The 18783-nt window shown below is 45.5% G+C and overlaps 1 protein-coding gene across 6 annotated transcripts in view; it reads right to left on the reverse strand.

The window, feature by feature from the left end:
* Positions 1-10757: 10757 nt before the first annotated feature.
* Positions 10758-18783, reverse strand: part of Agbl2 (AGBL carboxypeptidase 2) — a 45133-nt gene continuing 37107 nt past the window's right edge. For 3 of the 6 annotated variants that reach the window (XM_048361567.1, XM_048361569.1, XM_048361570.1), the window contains 4 exons: positions 16455-16580; positions 15873-15988; positions 13900-13984; positions 10758-11370 (listed from right to left, as the gene is read on the reverse strand). In XM_048361567.1, coding sequence (XP_048217524.1) covers positions 11197-11370; positions 13900-13984; positions 15873-15988; positions 16455-16580 — 501 coding nt within the window. In that variant the 3' untranslated portion in view covers positions 10758-11196. Of the gene's footprint in view, positions 11371-11480; positions 11569-13899; positions 13987-15872; positions 15989-16454; positions 16581-18783 lie in introns of all 6 variants that reach the window. The other 3 variants (XM_048361573.1, XM_048361571.1, XM_048361568.1) reach the window with 3 other exon arrangements.

The following is an 18783-nucleotide window of genomic DNA, read 5'->3' on the forward strand; positions in this document are numbered from 1 at the left end:
CCTTCCTTCCTTCCTTCCTTCCTTCCTTCCTTCCTTCCTTCCTTCTTTTCTTTTATGCCAGTCCTAGGGTTTGACCTCAGGGTCTGTGCACTGTTCCCAAACTTCATTTTGCTCACGGCTAGTGCTCTGCCACTTGAGCCACAGAGCCACTTCTGGCTTTTGCCAGTTTATTGGAGATAAGAGTCCCACAGAGTTTCCTGCGCAGGCTGGCTTCCAGTTGCTATCCTCAGATCTCAGCCTCCAAAGTAGGATCATGGGGTGAGCTACCAGTGCCGGGCTCATTCTTTCTTTCATAAGCTTCCTAAGAATATATGAGAAAGTCCACTGGTGGCTCATGCCTATAATCCTAGCTATTCAGAAGGTTGAGATGTAAGGATGGCAGTTCAAAGCCAGCCCTGTCAGACAAATACATAAACTGCTTATCTCCAATTATTCAGCAAAAAGCAGGAAATTAAGGTGTGACTCAAGTGGTAGAGCACCAAAAAAACCTAAGTGAGAGTGAGAGGCCTTGAGTTCAAGCCCCCCTACTCTGTCTCTTTCTTGCTCACACACTTTCTCTTTCCTCTCTCTCACAAATGACCAAAATTACTATTGTACATCACTGAGGTCCTGATATGAAGACCATCCTTTGCAAAGTCATGTTGGGCTCATCTTTCTGTCTCTCTGTCTCTCTCTGTGTCTCTCTCTGTCTCTCTGTGTGTCTCTCTCTGTCTCTCTGTCTCTGTCTCTATCTCTCTCTCTGCCTGTCTCTCTCTCTCTCTATCTCTCTCTCTCTCTCTCTCTCTCTCTCTCTCTCTCTCTCTCTCTCTCTCTCTCTCTCTCTCTCTCTCTCTCTCTCTGCCAGTCCTGGGGCTTGAACTCAGGGCCTGAGCACTGTCCCTGGCTTCTTTTTGCTCATGGCTAGCACTCTACCACTTGAGTCACAGCGCCACTTCTGGCCTTTTCTACATATGTGGTGCTGAGGAATGGAACCCAGGATTTTGTGTATATGAGGCAAGCACTCCACCACTAGGCCATATTCCCAGTCCTGGGCTGTATTTTAGAAATTTATTGTCAAACTGCTTGATGATGGAAGATATATGCTGGTCTCTATTTTCCCCTCTCCTTTTCAGGCATAGGAGGTTATTCTTGTTTGGTGGGTCTGGGTTTCACCAGTCTTCCAGCTTTCCTTTTCTTCCTTGATCTAAGTCTGGAGAGTGACAATGTATTAACTGACAGCAGATTTGGAAGTTATCTTTGGATTCTGGAGGAAAGCAAAAATCATTGTCCTTCAGCATGAATCCTTAATTTCAAAACAGACTTAGACTCTCCCTCACTACAGGGGTACCTTAAGTCTGCTTTGTCTAAGGACCCTTCACCCCCTCCCAGGACCTCAAGTTTGGTACTTTGTACCCACAGCTCTTTTGTTTATTTTGTTTCTGAGACAGAGTCTCACTTCCTTTGTCCAGGTTGGCCTCAAATTTGAGGCCTCTGCCTCCCAAGTAGCTGAGAAGTGAGCAGTACCCACTTGGATGAAACCACTTTTTTTTCTTTATAGAGTTGTATTTTTTAAATTAGCATACATTCAAGGTGGGGTTTCAAAACCGGCACTCGAATGCGGTACTTGCTGCTTTGGTTCATCAGCTAGCACTCTACCAACTGAGCCATGCCCCCAATCCCTCTTAATACAATTTCAACAGGCTTCACGGTTCTATTTTCATTCATATAAATGACTTCCACCATATTCATCTTTTATTGACATCCCTTGGTTAGCTGAACTCCCTTTCATAGCCACCCACTGCCACCACAAAGCCTGTTTTAATTTCCTGACATTACTTTAGTGTGTATTAAAATTGCACCCAAGGGGTTCACTATATCTCAGATGTGTGTACATGTCTTGCTCAGGATAAGCAACCCTCCTTAGCTTTCTCTATCCCCCCAAATCCTTATTGATGACCAACAGCTTTCCTTGAAACTGTGTCTTCGTATGTCTTCATGTGTAGTTACAATGAAGTCTAACATTATTCACCCTCTTTTTCCTTCTCTCCTTACCCCTATGGCTAGAATTATACTCTCTCTGTGTGCATAAATTTATGCATATAGATATATAAAGGTATATGCCTCTCTGAATGTTAGGTCTAGGGAAAGTACTGTTTGTTAATTCCCATCAGTGAATGTCAATTTTTTTTTTTTTTTTGGCCAGTCCTGGGACTTGACTCAGGGCCTGGGCACTGTCCCTGAGCTTCTTTAACTCAAGGCTAGAACTCTACTACTTGAGCCACAGTGCCACTTCTGGCTTTTTCTGTTTATGTGGTACTGAGCAATCCAACTTGCATGGTAGACAAGCACTCTACCACGAAGCCACATTCCCAGCCCTCATTTGCGTCTTTATCATTCCCGTGGATGACTCTCAGAGGTGAATCTGAAAGATCCCATTTTTAAAAATCATTTGAAGAAAATTCTTATTTTATAATACATGGGTGCTAGGTTGTTTCTATTGCTGCTATCACATATTGCCCCAAGTTTAGTGGCTTAAAACAATACAGATTTGTTATTGTGTAGTCCTGGAGGTCAGGGGTGTAAAATTACACTTTCCAGGGCCAAAACCAAACTGTTGTCAAATCTCTGAGTGTGTACTGGAAGTTTCAGAAAAAGAACTGTTTCTTCTTAGCCTTTCCCAGCTTCTAGAAGCTATGTGTACAAACTCGGCTTACCCTTCCTTCTTGCACCTAAACAGAGCATCATCGTTTCAGACTGCTGTTGATAGGTCTCCGTTTGTCTTCTTTTCCGGTCTCTGACCTTTTTGTTTGAGTGTGTGTGTGTGTGTGTGTGTGTGTGTGTGTGTGTGTGTGTGTGTGTGGCCTGGTGCTTGAACTCAAGGACTGGGCCCTGTTCTTGAGCTTTTTTGCTTAAGGCTAGTTAGTACTCTGCCATTTGAGCTACAGCCTCACTTCCAGTTTTCTAGTAGTTCATTGGAGATAAGGCTTTCCTGCCTGGGCTGGTTCTGAACTTCTATCCACAGATCTCTGAGTAGTTAAAGCTACAGGCATGAGCTACTGGTATCCAGCTTTGTCTCTGCACCTTCAAGACACTGGTGATGATTGGGCCCACCCAGATAACCCAGAGTAATCTCTCCACTTCAGGATGAAAAAGTTAATCACACCTGTGAAATCCTTCCGGCAACAACAAAGGATTATTTAATCTGACATGTCAGTAGTGCCAAATTGGGACACCATGACATCAATGTGCTATTCTTTTTCTTTCAATGGCAGAGCTCATGCACAGGGCGACACACTCCCAGCCATCAAGTGTGGGAACAGACAATTAGCATATTTTCTCCAGGGCTGGGGAAGAAGCTATGAAAGGGGCTCTCTGAGATCACATTTGATCTCAATGCCCGGAGTCTATGCATCAATTACCAAAGGGAGGGGGAATCAGAATTTCATTGTGGGTGTGTAAGTTTTTGCTACTCAGAGTTGTGTGTAAGTATTTAAAATGAAAAAACAAATCTGTCATTTGTACTTAAGTGTTAGCCTCTTTTGAGTAGCCCACTATTGTAATTAAGCTTAGTAGATACCATTTTATTGGGGATTTCAAAAATTTATCATGTATAATTTTCTTTTTGTGCCCTGGCTTTGTCAATGTTATATATTAGTTCCCCCCGCTCCTCCTTATCCCCCACATTTTTTTTTTTCTGGTCGTGGGGCTTGAATTCAGAGCTGGGGCACTGTTCCTTAGCTCTTTTACTCAAGGTTCTATTGCTGGTTTTCTGGTGGTTAATTAGAGATGAGTCTCACAGACTTTCCTGCCCAGGATGGCTTTGAGCCACAATCCTCAGATCTCAGTCTCCTGAGTAGCTAGGATTACAGGTGTGAGTCACCCGCACCCAGCAGTTTGTTTTTAGATAGAATCTCACACTTTTCCCCTAACTGACTTTGGTCCAATATCCTCCTACCTCCTCCTCCTCCTCCTGAGCAGTTGGGACTATAGACATATACCATCACACCTGGCCCTCTGCCTGCTGCTTTTAAGTCAATTTTTCTGTTTTTCTATCTCTGCCTATCTCTCAGGGTATCAAGGCTCACTTTAAATTCTTGGGCTCAAGCTAGTCTGACCTTACCGTTCTGAGTGCCTTGGAACTACTGGTTTGGGCCACCATACTGACTTGACTCTCTCTCTCTCACACACACACACACACACATACACACGCATGCACACACACACATTTCTCATTAAATGTTGCTCATTTTATGCACTAATATTGTTTTCCATGGGATTTTCCTGACTAGACCAGTCAACACTTTAGCTCCCCCCAACCCCCTGTTGGATAATTTCAGCCAGAGCAGATGAAGATGAGAAACAAGCTAGAAGAGAGTTCAGCTGATCAGCCTGACGGGCTCAGAGACTGCCCTCCCAGCCCAGGGAGACGGAGAACCGTGAAGCTCACAGCTTCTCTGCATCCCTTCTACTGCTTTGCTTTATGACACTTCAGAGGTTAATAGGTGACTATTTTTAGTCTGACCTTGTCTGTTACATAAAGGGCTATTAGGCTAAGGATTATTTATTACACATATGAATAGTAACATTGCATTGTACCTCACAATTATGGACAATGCTTGTGTGTCAAAGAAAAAATTTTTAATTATTCTCATAGGACTGCCTTATTTTTGGCTCCTGGCCCATCAGAGGCTCCGGTAACTGATGAAATACTTTGGACTCTGACAGATATGTAGGATTTATTACAGCTCACTGATTTAACAGGTGGCAGCTATCCCTGCCTCTATTTGTCCTCAATGAATCTGGTTTTGTTTGTTTCTAACTTGATAAATTTCTTCTACCTGCTTCTCTAACTAGACTTTGGTCTTCTCTAGCCTTGATATTGAATTAGTTTTTTTTTTGTTGTTGTTGCTGCTACAACAAATTATAATCTTATAAATTTAAAACAATATACATTTTTCCAGGTGTTAGGGGCTCATGCCTGGAATTCCAGCTACTCAGGAGACTGAGATCTGAGGATCAAGGTTCAAACAGATGCTGGGCAGGAAAGTCTGTTACACTCTTTTTTTTTTTTTTTTTTTTTTTGGCCAGTCCTGGGCCTTGGACTCAGGGCCTGAGCACTGTCCCTGGCTTCTTCCCGCTCAAGGCTAGCACTCTGCCACTTGAGCCACAGCTCCGCTTCTGGCCGTTTTCTGTATATGTGGTGCTGGGGAATCGAACTGAGGGCCTCGTGTATCCGAGGCAGGCACTCTTGCCACTAGGCTACATCCCCAGCCCTCTGTTACACTCTTATCTCCAATTAACCACTAAAAAGTGGAAGGTGGAACTGTGGCCTAAGTGACAGAGCAAAAAAGCGAAATGATAGTGCCCAGACTCTGAGTTCAAGCCCAGTACCGGCACAAAAGCAAAACCTCATAAATCTTTTTCTTCACAGTTTGGTAGGTATTCAAGTCCAGCAAACTTGGCTAACTTCTTAGCTCTTGATTTTATGAGGCTGAAACGTTCTGGCTATGTAGATTGATATAAGAGTCTCAAAGAGAATCTACTTCTATTCTTATTCATCCTGTTTGTAGAATTCAAATCCAGTTCCTGTGGCTATAGCACTGAGGAACCCATTTCTTGTTGGCTGTTGGCCAGGGATTTTTTTTTAACTTCTAGAAGCTGCTAGTACTCCCTTCTCCAGCTTGGAGGGATCCATGCAGACCTAAGCTTGTGGCTACTACATCACTTTTCTTTTTGCAAGTCAGGTATTTGAAGGTATCCAGGTGCTTCAGTAGAAGGGAAAAGATTAGACCAAAATGTCTGGAGCCATTGTTGCCTTTTCCAGAAAACAAAGTACAGCAGGTGTTTATAGGTTATCTTGCCTCTACCTGAACAAGGTGTGGTGGTACATGCCTATAATCCTAACACTAAAGAGGTTGAACCAAGAGGATTTTGAGTTCAAGGTCAGCCTGGGCTGTACAACAAGACTGTCTCAACAAAAGAGAGAGAGGGAGGGGAGGGAAGGAGAGAAAAACGAACAAAATAAGAATCTTGAAAGGGAAACATAGAAACCAACAAAATCATATTGTATTACCATGTTATATTACTTTTCTACTGGGGCTCTGAGTACCAAGTATTTATTTATTTATCAATCTTTTTGTCAGTTGTAGGGCTTGAACTCAGGGCCTGGGTGCTGTCCCTGAGCATTTTTCTCTCAAGGCTAGTGCTCTACCACTTTGAGATATGGCACCACTTCTGGTTTTCTGGTAGTTAATTAGAGATAAGAGTCTTATGGATTTTCCTGCCTGAGATGGCTTTGAACTGCTATCCTCAGATCTCAGCCTCCTGAAAAGCTAGGATTATAGGCGTAAGCCACTAGTACCTGGCAAGGGTGACTTTTTTTTTTTTTTTTTTTTTGCCAGTCCTGGGCTTTGGACTCAGGGCCTGAGCGCTGTCCCTGGCTTCTTTTTGCTCAAGGCTAGCACTCTGCCACTTGAGCCACAGTGCCACTTCTGGCCGTTTTCTGTATATGTAGTGCTGGGGAATCGAACCCAGGGCTTCAAGTATACAAGGCAAGCGCTCTTGCCACTAGGCCATATCCCCAGCCCCAAGGGTGACATTTTTAAGCCACAGGAAAGTTGCTGGAGAGGAGGAGAGAGAGAGAGACAGAGACAGAGACAGAGACAGCGACACAAAGAGAGCAAAGAGGAAAGGTTGGGAAAATAAGGCAATGGAATGGAAACATGAGAGCAATATCAGCTTTAAACTTAGAACTGGGCACTGCTTTCTGTAACAACGACGGAGAGAGAGTAGGGTAGGAAAGAGAGCCGGTAGGTAAGAGCAAAGCCCAATAACAGTTTCTGAGAGCTTCCTGTGTGCTCTCAGGACGTGATGGATGTGCTTTCTCTGGTCCTTTCTCTGGGCTGTGCTCAGTGGATCATCCTATCGTGCTAATGAAGACTCTTGAGAGGGTGACTTGCCTGTAGGTGTGTTTTGGACCTAGGCAGCCCGAATGGAAGACTCTAGATTTTTTTCTTTTTCTTTTACTGGGCCTTAAACTCAGAGCCTCACGCTCTTAACTCAGCTTTGTTGCTCAAGGCTGACATTCCACCATTTGAACCACAGCTCCATTTCTGCAGAAGTGGGTAAAGAAAAAAAAAAAAAGAGCCTTCCTACTCTGATTGTCTTCTAACAGTGATCCTCAGATCAAAGCTTCCCCAGTAGCTAGGATGACAGACATGAGCCACTGGCATAAATGGCCAACTGATAGCAGCTGTGCCTGCTGTGGGGGTCAGTGGGAGCCAGAGAGGAAGCAGAGGACTTGAGGCCCAGGGCAGATTGTGGAATAGTGGCACAGAGGAGAGATGAAGGAGTTTTAGTTTCAGAAGCAGAGGATACCTTTGCAAGGCTTCAGAAAATGCATGTGGTGTAGCCCAGGTCCACTCTTCCTGTAGCTATCTTGGAAGTCTAGTTACAGGAGCAGAGAACACAGATGGTGTTAGGGTGGCTGGCTGACCACATTCTGAGAAATACCAGATGGATGTGGCAGAAGAACAGAGGGTGAGGACACTTGGGTGTTTATATCAAGACCCTGGCATCTGAGCTGAAGTGGGGAGGAAGTGAAGTGAGGCAGGAAGAAGGAAAGGAAAGTGGAATTTTAATTAATTAAAACAATTATTTATTCAGATTCATCCTTTTTTTTTTTGTCAGTCGTGGGGCTTGAACTCAGGGCCTGGGCATTGTCCCTGAGTTTTTTTGCTTAAGGATAACTCTTTACCATTTTGAGCCACAGCTCCATATCCTGTTTTCTGGTGGTTAATTGGAGATAAGTGTCTCACAGACTTTCCTGCAAGGGCTGGTTTTGAACTGTAATCCTCAGATCTCAGCCTCCTGAGTAGGTAGTAGGGTTACAGGTACGAGCCACCGGTGCCTGGTGACCACAGGGCCTTTCTGAGCCTCATTCCACAGGAAATTATAGATATGATTCATCTGTACAGAGCCAGTGTGGAACCCACTCACAAGGAAAATAAACGGGGTACATTTTTTTGTTTGTTGTTGATCAGGCAGCTTGAGAGCAAGGAAAAAGTGGTAAAGATGTTGAATGTTGGGAAGCCTGAACGGAGACTAGCTGGGAATATTCCACTAAGAAATGAACAGAACTGTCACTGGAGAAAAGAAAAAGAAATGTCTCTGGAGAATTTAGTGCAAGAAAAGCTAGCCAAGCCATTTAGTCTGTGTTCTTGTGGAAAGGACAGGGGAGGCTTTGTGGCCTCAGAGACATGGTGTATGAAGTGCCAAATCTGTGACCGGGAAACCACTCTCTACCCTTCCACACAATGAACCAGAATTAGTCCGTGAACAGCTTGGAAAGGCTCAAATTAGCAACTCTCTTTCTGCAAAGCCAAATCCTTTTAGGTGGATTTTTTCTTCTCCAATAGTTGTTGCCATGGTGTGAATGTGACCCCCAAAGCTCCTGTATTGGAAACTGGGTCCCAAAGAAGCCTAGGATTGGAGGTAGACTTTTTGGGAGGGCATGTGGATAAATGGATGAGTTAATTATTTCTCTGGCACACTTGCTATGTTTCACTATGTGGTGCTCTGTATTCCCTTGGGATTCTGAAGACGTCCCACAAGCATGCCCCCCACCTCACCCCATGTGTGGTTGCTTGACCTTAGACTTCCCAGGCTCCAAAACCATTAAGAAATATATACACACATTCACAGACTAGCTAGCCTCTGGTATCCAGTTATAGCCACAGAAAATTAATATCGTGTGATCAATAAACACGACAGGGGCTAGGACTATGGCCTAGTGGTAGAGTGCGACAGTTTCAGAGTGGCCAGGTAGCAGGTCTCCACAATTCTTACAACAACAAAAAAAAACACCCACTTTTTGAGACATGGTCTCCTACATAGCTGAGAGTGACCTCCAATTTTTCCTTTCATGTTTGGTCTGAGACTAGGACTCAAAATGGGTACCTGATGCTCTGGTAGGTGCTCTGGTTGGAGCCATGTCTCCAACCCCAAAGGGCTGGTTATTTCTTTTTTTTAGGTGGGGGTGTGACCGCCAATTTGTGATTTTTTTCCCTCCATCTTCTGAGTGCTAGAATTACATGGGCCACCACACTCAGCTCAAATTCTTGTACTTCTAGTGCTAAATGTGAAAGAATAAAGCTAGAATGATCTCAAATGGCTTCTGTATCTAGAGAGTTTCTATAATGTTCCATCAAAAACCTAGAAAAAAATGCTTCCTGTCACTGCCTTAATGCACTTACATTTGTTTATGCTGTTTTCAAGACGTGTTGTCAACTTTTCAAAAGGCGGGGGTGGGGTGGGGTGGGGGGTTGGGGGGGAAGCCATCTGCTGATAACAGATGGTTTTCGGACTCACAATAGGCTACAAGGTCCAAAAAAATAAGAATTTTATCTCATTTTATGCAGTGCTAGGGACTGAATTCAGGGTCTCTTCTGCTGTAGCTAGCCTTTTGGGAAATTTTCCATTGATACCGTCTCAGTAAATTGTTTGGGCTGGCAACAAACTTGGGATCTTCCTGCCTCTACCTCATATGCAGCTGGGAACTCAGAGCAATCTGTTCAATTTCTTGGTAAATCTAAAACTGTTGTAAAATTTTCTTGAAAGTCTCACGCATTGGGATTGTAATAAAATTTGTATAAATTGTAATAAAATCTGTGATTATTAATCATACAGACAACTGAAAGAGTTCAAAAGTGAGCAGGGATACTGTAGTTCAGCGGTACTGCAAGTAGTTAGTAGGTGAGAGGCTCTGAGTGTGAGTACCAGCAAAATGTGTGGACATGTGTGCACACACACATACATGATAACGAGAAACTTTCACTTCAATGTGATAGGAAACTGGAGTTATGGCTCAAATGTAAGTGCACTAGCTGTGAGTAAAAAAGCCAAACAAGAGCTCAAGGTGCTGGGTTCAAGCTCAAGTATTGGTACTCACACACATACAACTTAGTTTGCTAATGTAACGAGAAAAAAGAAAAGATAGAAGCTGGAAGGAGGGGCTGGGGATATGGCCTAGTGGCAAGAGTGCTTGCCTTCTATACATGAAGCCCTGGGTTCAATTCCCCAGCACCACATATATAGAAATCGGCCAGAAGTGGCGCTGTGGCTCAAGTGGCAGAGTGCTAGCCTGGAGCAAAAAGAAGCCAGGGACAGTGCTCAGGCCCTGAGTCCAAGGCCCAAGACTGGCCAAAAAAAAAAAAAAAAAAAAAAGAAGCTAGGAGGAGGCCATTATAAGCTGAAGATAGCTTTTTTTTTTTTTTTTAAATAGCTTGTTGAGCCTGTGCTCTCTCTCAGCTTGCTCACTGCTGGTGCTCTGCCCCTTGAGCCCAGCGCTTGGAGGGAGCTTTCTTTCTTTTCTTGTCAGTCATGAGATGAACTCCAGGCCTTGGCACTGTCCCCCGGCTTTTGTGCTCAAGGCTAGCCCTCTACCACTTTGAGCTACTGCTCCACTTCTGGTTTTCTGGTGTTTAATTGGAAAGAAGAGTCTCATAGACTTTCCTACCTGGGCTGGCTTTGAACCATGATCCTCAGATCTCAGCCTCCTGCATAGCTGGGATTACAGGTGTGAGCCCCCAGCGCCCAGCTTTCTTTCTTCTTGACTATTATAAAGGTGACATAAGGAGCTTTCTTTAACTGTGACTCCAGTGTGATAGACCATGCTGCCGCTGAGGCCTGGGATTGGTCCCTGCAGGGACCTTTGGAAACAAATGGCTGACACCAAGTATCAGTTCACGTGATGTGCACTTAAGCAACCACAGGAAACATCTGGTTAGAGAGAATTTTAATCACTGAGTTAAAAAAAATTCACATAACCTTTGAACATAATACATATGACATTACATTTTCATTCACCACTTGAAAAAATATACAACATGCTTCTGAAACATGTTGAAAAGTCTTTTATAATTGATTTGCACCTAACTCTAGAGAGAATAACTATTGGCTAAGAGGAGGTCTATGTGTGTTGTGAACATACTCTTTAGTTTCTGATAAAGGCTTTTCTATGCAACATAATAACATTTTATTTTAGGAAAATAAAATAATTGAACTCATGAGGTATGTGCACCAGCGCAAGTATGGGGTGCACGCACGCCAGGGCACCTCAAACCCGAGCACTTTCCACACGCCCGTGTCCCTTCCCCGATGTGCACAAGCCAAACAAGCCCTTGGAGAAGGAGCCCATGTGGCATGGCCCAGGCAGGCCTATGGGTACGTGTAAATGTGCAAGGATGGATATGTGGTCATGGAGGGGCGGCCTGTCCTTGGGGCTGAATATTTGTTCTTGAGCCAGTCTGGCTTTGTATCCGGACCTGGTGGCAGGCTGGAGTTGGTGCTTTTCTTTGGAGAGCCTGATGCTGTAAAGCCTGGCTTCTTGCTCTGTGCAAAGAAGACAAGAGATGAGTTTACTCTCTGCTGCAATTTGTGCACTTAGCTAGGGTGAGGAGGCAGGCAGGCCGGCCCTTCCCCTCAGGATATTAAGTGCTCACCACTGCTGTGGGGCAGCCTCAGGGAAGCCAAATCTTAGACTCCAGGGGCTCCATTTGAATTTGCCCCAGGGACTGGAGAGACTGCTCTCCACAGATAGTACACAAAGGAAGAGGAAAGCTTAATGGATCAGCACCGCTGACTCGGTCCGGCCCTGTTATCTGAAAGGCCATGGAATCAATCTAGTAGGAGAATCTAGTAAGGAAATCTCAAGCGAGGGGAGTGATGATGAAGATGGCAGTCATGCACCCGGCACCTCCTGTTTCCCCGCATCCTGTGCAGCTCTGCATTACGGCCTAGCCTGCACCGGTCTGCTGTGGATCTGTTTTTATTTCCCCAAAGGCTTTGTGAGGTGAATGCTGAGTGAGGAAAGACAGCAGCTTGATTTCATTGTGATATTCGATTTCTTTAAAGCTTTCTTTTCCTTGGACTTCAGTGTTTTTATTTTTTTTCCACACCATGGTGAGCTAGCCTGCTCATCTGTTCTAGAAGAGCCTGTCTTTACAATCTGCTAAGGCCCTACACATAGTAGGTCTTCCAGAAGACCCTGATAGGTAAATGAGAGCATCCACACAGGAATTGCCAAATAACAGACTTGGGAAGATGGCAGAGGTTTTGCCTTAGAACTGGCCATCCTGTGTCTAGTCCTTCGAAGTTAATCTACTGTACCCATCCATTCTACCCACACACCTATGAGCACAGCCCTGGAGACATACACAGTTGGGGCTCTCTGCAAGGAGGGCTCACTAGCCATGTGCCTATATTTCAGGAAAGAACCTGCAAGTGAGCATGAGAGACATTGTCATAGAGATACATATCAGTTTGTTTGGACTTCTTTTAGAAAAAATAAAATTTGTCCAGGGGGCTGGGAATGTGGCTTAGCAGTAGAGTGCTTGCTTAGTATGCATGAAGCCCTGGGTTCAATTCCTCAGTACCACATAAACAGAAAAAGCTGGAACTGGCCCTGTGGTTCAAGTGGTAGAGTGCTGGCCTTGAACAAAAGAGCTCAGGGACAGTGCCAGGCCCTGAGTTCAAGCCCCACCAATGACAATAATAATAGTAATAATAGTAATAATAATACTGTGCTGCCCCGGTGCTGGTGGCTCACTTCTGTAATTCTAGCAACTCAGGAGGCTGAGCTCTGAGGATCATGGTTCAAAGCCAGCCTGGTCAGGAAACTCTGTGAGACTTTTTTTTTTTTTTTTTTTTGCCAGTCCTTGGGACTGGACTCAGGGCCTGAGCACTGTCCTTGGCCTCCTTTTTGCTCTAGGCTAGCACTCTGCCACTTGAGCCACAGCCCCACTTCTAGCCTTTTTCTGTTTATGTGGCACTGAGGAATCGAACTCAGGGTTTCATGCATGCAAGGAGTACTCTACTGCTAAGCCATATTCCCAGCCCTCTGTGACTCTTATCTCCAGTTAATCACCAGAAAGCCAGAAGTGGTGCTGTGGCTCAAGTGGAAGAGTGCTAGCCTTGAGCTGAAGAGCTCAGTGTCAGTGCCCAGGCCCAGAGTTAAAGCCTCACAATTGACAAAAATAAATAAATAAAATGTGCTACTAAGGCTTGAATATGGTTTATCCCCTCTGAAACTCACACTGAAATCTGATTGTCTTGAAATCTGATTGCCATTGTGGTGTTAAAAAGTCCTGTCTGTAAGAAGTTAATTAAGAGTATTTTTGGGCTGGGTGCTAATAGCTCACTACTGTAATCCTAGCTACTTAGGAGGCTGAGTTCTGAAGATTGTGGTTCAAAAAGCCATCCTGGGCAGGAAACTCCATGAGACTCTTATCTTCAATTGACCACCAAAATCCCAGAAGTGGAGCTGTGGCTCAAAGTGGTAGAGATCTATTCTACAGCAAAAAAAGCTCAGGGAGGGTACCCAGGCCCTGAGTTCAAAATAATAATAATAGCTGTGAATGTGTCCTAGTGGTAGAGTGCTTGCCTAGCTTGCATGAAGTCCTGTGTTCAATTCCTTAGCATCACATAAGTAGAAAAAGGCTGGAAAGGCAATGGCACAAGTGGTAGAGTGCTAGTCTTGAGCAAAAGAAGCTCAGGCCCTGTGTTCAAGCCCCAGAACAACAACAACAACAAAAAAAAAGAGAGAATAATCAGTAAAAACCAGTACTAGAGGTATGGCTCAAGTAACAGAGTGTCAGCCTAGTGAGTCAAGCCTCAGTACTGAAAATAAATCCATTTCAGCTCCAGGTAGGATTTCTCTGGCCCTGAAATACCTTTTGGGCTGTACCCTATGGTAAGGAAGTTTGAACTTGAGGGTGCAAAGTGCTTTAGATGTTTGCCTGGGCAGAAGAAATCTGAGAAGGCAAAGCTGTGGACTATGGCACTGGACATCCAAATCACATCATGTACATGAGAATAAATTACAATTAACTGTTGGCACAGACATGTCCATAGGACAAGTACCTGCATAGTCTCTTTATTCTTTGGTAGAATCAGGGAGGCCATTGGTGAATCCAGAGAGGGGCCTTTACTTCTTCCACTTAACTGTCTCTAAAATAAATAAACACATCCTCATGAAGTATTCCACGTGGACCAGTGTGGTTATGTTGAGTAAACCTCATTGTTGTGCTTTTCATTCATGCCTATCAGTTTGTGGTGATACTGCCGCATGGCAAGAAAGGCAAGATGCAAATGAGCAACAAAGCAGGGAAGGGAGGGGAGGGGTGTTTACTGGGCACCTGCCACATGTCAGGTGCTGACAGCCACCTGAGCATGAGGCTGTGTCACAACAATGGGCCCGATGTGGAAACTGAGTCCCAGACAGGCTAAGTGACACAGAACACAGGCTGATCTTCTGTCATCAGAAGTGTTTTGTATTTCAGATTTCTTCCAGGTTTGGCATACGTCAGTATACATAGTGAGATAGCATGAGGATAGAATTCATGTTTCATATGGTGTTTACACAAATAATCTGAAGGTAATTTTATTTTTATTTTGCCAGTCCTGGGGCTTGGGACTCAGGGTCTGGACACTGTCCCTGAACTGCTTTTTGCTCAAGGCTAGCACTCTATCTCTTGAGCCACAGCGCCACTTCCGGCTTTTTCTGCTTATGTGGTACTGAGGAATGGAACCCAGGGCTTCATGCATGCTAGGCAAGCACTCTACCAATAAGCCACATTCCCAGCCCTCTGAAGGTAATTTTACACAATATTTTAATTAATCTTTTGCATGAAACAAGTTTCATGGTATAGAATTTTCTACTTGTGGTGTCATGTGAGGTTTGGGAGCATTTGGGGTTAAGGATGATCAACTTGTATTTGTAGGCTGGAATTTGAACTTGAGATAGACTCCAAGCTTGTGCTCTTAACACTGTTCCAGTGAACATCAAATGACCCTTGTTTTTGTTTTGTTGTTGTTTTTTTGTTTTGGTCACTCATGGGGCTTGAACTCTGGGCCTGGGCACTGCCCCTGAGCTCTTCAGCTCAAGGCTAGCACTCCACCACTTGAGCCATAGTGACACTTCTGGTTTTCTTGTGGTTAGCTGGAGATGAGAGTCTCACAGACTTTTCTGCCTGGGCTGGCTTTGAATCGAGATCCTCAGATTTCAGTCTGCTGTATTACAGGTGTGAGCCATCAGCACCTGGCTGACCCTTGATGTTGAACAGGGGCGGCTGCACTTTGCTGGGTTTCCCAGTACAGCATGGCAGGCCTCATTCCACCACTGTTAACCAAGGGGAAAATTCTACACAAGCAGGGTCCAATTTGCATCCTGCCCAAGAAGGATTAGCTTCCTCTGCTCTGAAATTTAAAAAAAAATAGGGCTGGGAATATGGCCTAGTGGTAAAGTGACTGCCTTGCATGCATGAAACCCTGGGTTCAATTCCTCAGCACCACATAAACAGAAAAATCTAGAAGTGGTGCTGTGGCTCAAGTGGTAGAGTGCAAAAAGAAGCCAGGGACAGTGTTCAGGCCCTGAACTGGCAAAAAAAAAAAAAAAATTCTAAAGTTCTAAAAATTGTCCGGGTGCCTTCTCCTTTGTTGCCACCACATTTTCTCCTGTGATATGAATTCCTGCCCACTTCTTCATCTCCCTAAGTTTGTTAAGATGTGTCTAACATGCATTCCTAGTAAAGGGCCTGGCTCATAGCAGGTCCACAATTAAACTTGTTGAGTGGATGGATGGGTGGAGGGATACGTGGATGGTAAATGTTCTTGGTATAAAAGCATAAATATCAATACTTGACCTCGGACTTTGGTGATTTTTAACCTAAAGGCGTGTTAGTGCCCGCCCCGCCCCCCAATTTTTATGCTCCCTTCCTTCCCATGGAACTGACAGGTGAGGACAACATAAATGCCTCCTGTGCTCTCCACCCTGTGGGAGAGAGGTGCTGGCTGGAGAAATCGAGAACCTGTGGGACGAACGGTCTTACAGAGACATTACCTCACTGAACCTTGATTTGTCGTTTCTCATTGTGGAAGCTGAGGAATTCTCCAAATGTTTTAAGAAGGTAGGCTGCTTTTGCACAGTAGTAGCAAACCCTGCCGTTGCTCCCTAGGAGGATTGGGTGAGAGGAAAATATTTTTCAGTTGATCCATTCATAAACAGTCCAATTCACCCAGGAAGAAAAGGGCCGCCCTGGCAGTCATTTTCCACCTCTAGAAAGCGGAGGGTCTGGGTTGGGTAGGAGGAAGAAGGGGGAGGAAGGGGGAGGAGGGGGGAAGGAGGGGGGAGGGGGAGGCGGGAGGAGGGGGGAGGGGGAGGCGGAGGCGGCGGCACAGGCACTCTGGACCATCTCGGGCAACAGAGGCAGCGCCAACACTTTTCCTCCGGAAGCTCAAACTTGGTCAAATGTCAGACTTGTGCCAGAGCCCGAGGGTCAGGGCCGAGGCCCACCCTTAGAGAAGTCGGAGGATGCAGGGGAGCAGTCCCAGTTGGGCCCCTCCCAGCGCCCCGGCCCCCGCTGCCGCTGTCGGACAGCAGGAGCAGGCAGCAGACGCCCAAGGCCGGGGCCTCGTACCGGGGAATCTTCCATTAACTTTAATTCCCGCATCAAATAATTTTTCTGGTACTGCTCGTTTCGCTGTTTCCGGGTCTGAAGCGGCTTCTTTTTCTTCTTCTTTGCCGTCTTCTTCTTCCGATTCAGCTGTGTGGGGAAGGGCCGAGACTGGTCATGAGCACCTGCGGCTCTGCCCGGCGGGATGGGGACATAGGCTAGCCCGGAGCACAGGCGGCCTCCCAGGGCTGCCCGGCCCCTGCATCCGCGCAGCCCACAGTACAGACGCACCGCCCGAGGGCAATAATGACCCAATCGCTAGCTGCTATTCACAGGATGAAACATGATGGCTTATGGAATAAAGGAGATACTGGCCATCTAACGTGCCATCTACTGAAAGATTCAGCCCTAGCTGTGCATGGTGGCTCATGTTGAATACAAGCTTTTTTCCTTTTCTTGCCAGGCCTGAGGCTTGAGCTCAGGGGCTGGGCCCTGTCCCTGAGCTTCTTTTTGCTCAAGGCTAGCACTCTACCACTTGAGCCACAGGGCTACCTCTGGCTTTTCTGTTCATGTGGTACTGAAGAATCAAGCCCAGGGCTTCAGCATGCTAGGCAAGCACTCTACCGCTAAGCCACCTTCACAGCCCTGCTTTTTTTTTTTTTTTTAACTGCCATAAAGTGGCTTTAATGAGTAAGCTGTATTCCCAGTTACTTGAAGAAGTTGAGTTCAGGAAGATCTCTCTCTCTCTCTCTCTCTTTTTTTTTTTTTTTTTTTTTGCCAGTCCTGAGGCTTGAACTCAGAGCCTGAGGACTGTCCCTGGCTTCTTTTTGCTCAAGGCTAGCTAGCACTCTGCCAACCTGAGCCACAGTGCCACTTCTGGCCTTTTTCTATATATATGTGGTGCTGGGGAATTGAACCCAGGGCTTCATGTATAAGAGGCGAGCACTCTTGCCACTAGGCCATATTCCCAGCCCTCAGGAAGATCTCTGTTCAAAATCTACCTGGGCAAAATGTTAGTGAGACCACATTTCAAACAATAAGCTGGGCATGTGATGTGTTCCTGTGATCTCAGCTGTGCAGGAGACTGTTGGTAGGAAGATTATGGACTGAGGCCAGCCCAGAGCAAAAATGTCAGACTATACCTGAAAACAACTGAAGCAAAAAGGACTGGGGACATGGCTCAAGTGGCAGAGCACCTGCTTGGAAAACACAAGAAACTGAGTCCAAACCACACTGCCATCAAAGAAAGAGAATTTATAAAGCACACAATACTCCAGAGTAAGCTAACCAGTTAGGAGTATTGCTCTATCTTCTTTCCTGTTTTTTTTTGTGTGTGTACTGGGTGTTGCATCCAGGGCTTCCCATTTATCAGGCAAGCACTCTACCACTGAAGCTGTGTATGAACAATTTTCTGTAGCTACTAAGACTGTTGAGAAATTTACCAAACTAGTTGAGCACCGGTGGCTCATGCCCATAATCCTCACTACTCAGAAGGTTGAGATCTCAGGACTGTTTGAAGTCAGCCTGGGCAGGAAAGTCGGTGAAAGTCCAATTAACCACCAAAAAGCTAGAGGTGGAGCTATGGCTCAAGAAGTAGAGTGCTAGCCGTGAGCACAAAAGCTCAGGGGCAGCACCCGGGCCCTGAATTCAAGTTCCAGGGCCAAAAACTCAAAAACCTAAACAGATTCACCGAATTATCCAGTGGTGTCATGACTGGGTTTTTGTGTGCTGTTTTTTGTTTGTTTGGGTTTTTTTTGGGGGGGGCGGTATTTTCTTGCTAGTGAGATTCTAAACTCAGCCTTACACAAGTGCTCCTACTTGAGCCTTGGTCCCAGCCCTTTTTTTTTTTTTTTTTTGGCCAGTCCTGGGCCTTGGACTCAGGGCCTGAGCACCATCCCTGGCTTCTTCCCGCTCAAGGTTAGCACTCTGCCACCTGAGCCACAGTGCCCCTTCTGGCCGTTTTCCATATATGTGGTGCTGGGGAATCGAACCGAGAGCTTCATGTGTAGGAGGCAAGCACTCTTGCCACTAGGCCATATTCCCAGCCCCGCTCCCAGCCCTTTTTGCTTTAGTTTTTTGCTTTTAGTTTTTTTTTGGGGGGGCCAGTCTTGGGCCTTGGACTCAGGGCCTGAGCACTGTCCCTGGCTTCTTTTTGCTCAAGGCTAGCACTCTGCCACTTGAGCCACAGCGCCACTTCTGGCCTTTTTGTGTATATGTGGTGCTGGGGAATTGAACCCAGGGACTCATGTATATGAGGTAAGCACTCTTGCCCCTAGGCCTCAGCCCCACTTTAGTTATTTTTTAAAGCAGAATCTCATGCTTTTTCCAAGGCTGACTTCAGAATGTAATCCTC

Source organism: Perognathus longimembris, chromosome 13 (genome assembly GCF_023159225.1).
Source record: "Perognathus longimembris pacificus isolate PPM17 chromosome 13, ASM2315922v1, whole genome shotgun sequence".
Lineage (NCBI taxonomy): Eukaryota > Metazoa > Chordata > Mammalia > Rodentia > Heteromyidae > Perognathus > Perognathus longimembris.